This window comes from Cherax quadricarinatus, chromosome 37, assembly GCF_038502225.1.
Source record: "Cherax quadricarinatus isolate ZL_2023a chromosome 37, ASM3850222v1, whole genome shotgun sequence".
NCBI classification, from domain to species: Eukaryota; Metazoa; Arthropoda; class Malacostraca; order Decapoda; family Parastacidae; genus Cherax; species Cherax quadricarinatus.
The window spans coordinates 2,991,688-2,997,687 of record NC_091328.1 but is presented as its reverse complement, the minus strand read 5'-3'; the positions used below and the strand labels follow the sequence as shown (position 1 = coordinate 2,997,687).

Sequence of the window (6,000 nt, the reverse complement as noted above, 5' to 3'; positions counted from 1 at the left end):
TCGCGTTTGGAGACGTTAATATCAACTCTGTACCACAGTTTAAACAAGAGATTACCAGTGGGTCAGCATGTTGTGATCGAGTCATCTACCTCAATACTTCTAAACTGGTTGCTGTCTGCATATGACAAGTTAGTATCGTAAAATCATGTCTTTGCGTAAATGTTGCACTCGGTGTTGTGCTGTGGAGGGTTGCATGGCTTCCTAAAACTCTACACGGGGTGAAAAGTCGGCCCGTTAAACTTAGACGGACACAGATATAACTAATTTAACACTTTATTGTGGCTTGATAAAGTTCCTGAAGAGCGAAACGTTGCCACAATAAAATGTCACATTAGTTGCATCTTTGTCCATTTACCAAATATTTTGCCTGTAATTCTAGGTTCAGTATTGTAGCCAGAGCATTATATTGATCCAGTAGAGTTGGTTCTAGGCCGCACAGAACCCGTACAGTTGGTTCTAGGCCGCACAGAACCCGTACAGTTGGTTCTAGGCCGCACAGAACCCGTACAGTTGGTTCTAGGCCGCACAGAACCCGTACAGTTGGTTCTAGGCCGCACAGAACCCGTACAGTTGGTTGTAGGCCGCAGAGAACCCGGGTGCCAGCACTCATGATGGGACCATCCAAGACGCGATCTGAAGAAAGTTTCGACCGTCAAGAAATATTCTTGTACCGAGCCTATTCATTATGAGTGGTGATAGTCATAATTTACTTGCTTTTTCAAATTGTGTTACAAAAACAATGGTAGAAAACAGCTTGTTATTTTGTACGAGGTGAATAGAGCAGTAAATTATTTAATGTTCTTCTATAATAATTAATAAAATTATGGTGGATGTTGATAGCAAGTAGGAATTTCTTATATTAAATTGCTTTAATTGTAAATTTTAGTACGTTACGTTTGCCAAGATAAATATATTTGATTTTCTTGCATTACTTAGTTACTCTATCAACTCTTATACTCTATTTTCGTCTAAGATAAATAAATAGTTTAAGATTGTCTTTAAGCAGAGCCCCAGACACCTCGCACCTGCTGCCTGTCACTAAGGACCAGCACCTGCTGCCTGTCCCTAAGGACCAGCACCTGCTGCTTGTTCTTAAGGACCAGCACCTGCTGCCTGTCCCTAAGGAAAAGCACCTGCTGCCTGTCCCTAAGGAACAGCACCTGCTGTCTGTCCCTAAGGACCAGCACCTGCTGCCTGTCCCTAAGGAACAGCACCTGCTGTCTGTCCCTAAGGAACAGCACCTGCTGTCTGTCCCTAAGGACCAGCACCTGCTGCCTGTCCCTAAGGACCAGCACCTGTTGCCTGTTCTTAAGGACCAGCACCTGCTGCCTGTTCTTAAGGACCAGCACCTGCTGCCTGTTTCTAAGGAACAGCACCTGCTGCCTGTCCCTAAGGGCCAGCACCTGCTGCCTGTCCCTAAGGAAAAGCACCTGCTGCCTGTCCCTAAGGAACAGCACCTGCTGCCTGTCCCTAAGGACCAGCACCTGCTGCCTGTTCCTAAGGAACAGCACCTGCTGCCTGTCCCTAAGGGCCAGCACCTGCTGCCTGTTCCTAAGGACCGGCCCAGCTGGAGTATATGTCCCAGTTTAGTAACTATAAAATGCGTATCTTGTTACACTACACTTCAGACTGACTGATAAAGTCTTACATGTCTTCAGCGATCCCTACATTACCAATACTTTACATTACTCTTCTGTATTAAAAGATTTTTTTTCTATTGTAAATTAGAAAAATCTCAGTTATAATTAGTTTAATAATGAAAGAGAATTTTTATTTTTCGATATATTATCAGGCATTTCCAACAATTAAGGAATATCTCTCTTGCCCACACACTATTGTTCCAGTAAAAGATTAAGTGATGAGCTGAACAATTTTGGTTGCATCAGTTCCACGTTCGATAAATGTTGTGAAATTTGTCAGCGTGTTGTTTTGCTTATCAAAGATAATATTACCGAGGTGTCAAAGCTGTCACAATATCCTGTAATAATTACGCTTTGTAATGATTAAAATAACACAAAAAAATATATATTTTTAGCCTGGATAATGCATCGGTTATCGATGTAATTATCTTTAAAGGTAATAACAGAATAGATACGAATGAGATTAATAACATATATTTTGATTTAAAGTTTTTCCTCTAAGATCAGGTAAATTGTTAATATTAACATAATGTTCTTGCAGAGATGATGAGGGAAAACTTCGTGTGTTTAGTGTGAAGGTTGCACTAGCCACTCTGTGTAGTAGCAAGCCTCTGGATAAACTCAGATGTGAGTCATTATTCCATTCTTGTCTCGTGATTGCAGTGCACTTGCATTATTAAATTCATAACTGGTAGATAATTAATTTTTTTTATTTTATTTGATGGTCTAAAATCTGTTTGAATTTTAAAAAAAAATAGATGTGTATTGATTTGGTTTGTAAAATATTTGCTGTGTTTATCTTTGTATTAAAATTGCTCTTAATATGTCTTGTCCCACTGATCTGTAATTCCTAATTGTGTCTCGATAATTTTAAAGATTTTTTGTCTTCCAGGCAGCAGATGTGTTCACTCACACACACACACACACACACGCACACACACACACACACACACACACACACACACACACACACACACACACACACACACACACACACATTTCCATATCACTTGCCTCTGCTTAAAGCTAAGAGCGAATTTCTTTCATATTTCTGCGTGATTTCCCCATGGTACTGAAGATGGTCCCTTAGCAAGTGTATGAAGCTTGTGTCATCTTTTCTTCTTTATATATATATATATATATATATATATATATATATATATATATATATATATATATATATATATATATATATATATATATATATATATATATATATATATATATATATATATAGGGGGTAAAGGAGGTTTTGTGGGCGAGGGGCTTGGACTTCCAGCAAGCGTGCATGAGCGTGTTAGATAGGAGTGAATGGAGACGAATGATACTTGGGACCTGACGATCTGTTGGAGTGTGAGCAGGGTAATATTTAGTGAAGGGATTTAGGGAAACCGGTTATTTTCATATAGTCGGACTTGAGTCTTGGAAATGGGAAGTACAATGCCTGCACTTTAAAGGAGGGGTTTGGGATATTGGCAGTTTGGAGGGATATGTTGTGTATCTTTATACGTATATGCTTCTAAACTGTTGTATTCTGAGCACCTCTGCAAAAGCAGTGATAATGTGTGAGTGTGGTGAAAGTGTTGAATGATGATGAAAGTATTTTCTTTTTGGGGATTTTCTTTCTTTTTTGGGTCACCCTGCCTCGGTGGGAGACGACCGACTTGTTGAAAAAAAAAAAAAAAAATATGTATATATATATATATATATATATATATATATATATATATATATATATATATATATATATATATATAAACTCAATTATTTATACATACATAATGGTGGATATACAACTCTATATTTATACATACATAATGGTGGATATACAACATCTATATATATATATATATATATATATATATATATATATATATATATATATATATATATATATATATATATATTCAATAACCTTAAAATTTCAACAGATATATTCTCACAAATATCTGATGGCAATGGACACCTTTCACTTAGTCGTTTTTCCGAGTACCTGAAGGAAGTCTTATCACTACCAGCTGCTGTCTTTGAGTCTCCAAGTTTCTCGTACTCAGAAAATCTAGTCACTCATATATTTGACGGGGTAAGTCATGACATGTAGTGCATTTTTCTTAGCGTCTTAGACTATACCAGTACACCATACGGTCACTTGCAAGGTGAGCAGAAGGCGACAGATAGTGAATAATAGACACATGGATAGATTAAGTCCTTCAGTTAGTGACGCTTCGCTGTGGATGGTGTTTCGTTAGGTACTTGAGAAAGCGCCACCTACAGCGGAACGTGTTTGAAATATATATATATATATATATATATATATATATATATATATATATATATATATATATATATATATATATATATATATATATATGGTAGTTCTAGGCCTTTCTTGTTACAATCAACACATCAGAAGCTTTCAATGTTGCAGAAAAGGGGAGGAGGTCTAAACAAATACGATCACAGAAAGCGCCTTACTGTGTTAATGAGATATTTAACGGGAGCTACAGTGATATGTTAAAATTGGTAGAGATACTGATCTTTAAGATTTTGACACATAAGTGTCTCAATCTTCAACCTGTCGGTTTTAAACCATTTTTAACACACTCTTTGTTAAGAGTGCAGCACACTCTTTGTTAAGAGTGAAATATTCTCTTTGTTAAGAGTGCCACACTCTCTTTGTTAAGAGTGCAACACTCTTTGTTAAGAGCGCAACACTCTCTTTGTTAAGAGTTCAACACTCTCTTTGTTAAGAGTGCAACACTCTCTTTGTTAAGAGTGTGTTGCGTCTTATTGCTGTGTGATAACTAAACGGTATTTTAGGGATCATAATATTTATTTGTACATTTCGATTTTCAGATAAAGCAAATCAATGTCAATGATTTCTTAGAAGTAGTTCTGGAGGATCCAGGTCCAGAATGTTTGGCCTGGCTGCCACTTCTACACCGTCTTGCTGCTTCAGAGTCTGGTATGGATGCAGAAATACTTAACACACGATCACATGTAGCTAGACAGTGGTGTGAACCCACAACTGGCAATTCAAAGACACTTAAGCAAGAGAAAAGTCTTAAATATACGACGTTTCTTCCACAGTGTGGGAGAAACGACAGTGGCTGGGAAGTGTGTTTGAATTACCTTCATACACACACGCTGTGATTGTTCCCTGGACTGGTCTAAGAGCTCGATGGGTCTTCCGCTTAGGGAAGAAATTCCTAAATGACTGGACTGTTATCTCTTTGGTACCAATTGTTATTAAATAGCAGGATAAAGCATATATTCATTTATATACCAGACTTAATCGCCAAACAACTAGCGAAGAAAAATGTAAAACCCCCCCCCCCCCCGTCCAATATTTTGAAGTCAGCAAACACTCAACAAACTACCATATTAAAATAATAATAATATATTTAATAAATGAGCACTGAGAAGATATATATACAAATTTTCATTGGGCCGAAATGGGGGCCAGTTTAAAAATATATACCAAGAATAAAAAAAATAGGGTTGAGAATATCAATTTTGAGTAAGAGAGGACCAATTTAGGGAACTTTCACTGTGTTTTTTTTAAATAATGGCTGCTTCTGCTTATTTTTTAAAAAATCAAGAGTAACGTACTTTATTTGACTAAAATCCATGCATTATATTGATTTTTTTTAGATTTTCCTAGTTTTTGCTTGATATATTTATTTTCAGAATGGCCTTTGACTTTGAATGATTGTCTGAAAAAAAAAACATTAAGCTTAAACTGAAATGTGCAGTGACGACATTCAATTATTCAGTGTTCCATAAAAATACTTATTATTATCTTTTTATGTTACTGTAATCATGCTAGAAGAGAAAGTTCAAATGTTGATAAATGAGATAAATAAAGCTTGCTTATCTCAATGTGTTTTGAATTATAGATGCTCTGTGGGCTGTTGAACTGATTGACGATGCCTTTTTTGATGAATGTAAGTCTTAGCCTTAAAGTTCCATTGTTCTTGGAGAGTACCATAGTCAGTCTACAAGTATCATTAACGTCCTTGTGAAGTGTTACCATTATCTTCTTCCATAAGTAAATATGTTGAATATCACGATAAGTGTTATTTAAAGATATTACAGAGTAATAATGTGAAGAGTCGATAAGAATGGCGAACTTAACTAATAATTTTTTTGGAAATAGTGCCTTAAAAACTATGCAAATAATAATAATGAAAAATCTTTTTTACCTTTTTCAATTCATTATATATATATATATATATATATATATATATATATATATATATATATATATATATATATATATATATATATATATATATATATATATATATATGTCGTGTCAAATAGGTAAAATTGGTCAATTAGCAAGAACTCAATTAAA

At 35.6% G+C, this 6,000-nt stretch overlaps 1 protein-coding gene across 1 annotated transcript in view; it reads left to right on the top strand.

Annotated features, from left to right (window-relative positions):
* Positions 1 to 6,000, top strand: part of LOC128702709 (dystrobrevin beta) — a 56,970-nt gene that overhangs the window by 20,338 nt on the left and 30,632 nt on the right. Inside the window, exons 4-8 of the mRNA XM_070091710.1 lie at positions 1 to 128; positions 2,182 to 2,267; positions 3,572 to 3,723; positions 4,497 to 4,605; positions 5,540 to 5,587. The exon at positions 1 to 128 is cut by the window's left edge and continues 3 nt beyond it. Coding sequence (XP_069947811.1) covers positions 1 to 128; positions 2,182 to 2,267; positions 3,572 to 3,723; positions 4,497 to 4,605; positions 5,540 to 5,587 — 523 coding nt within the window. The remainder of the gene's footprint in view (positions 129 to 2,181; positions 2,268 to 3,571; positions 3,724 to 4,496; positions 4,606 to 5,539; positions 5,588 to 6,000) is intronic.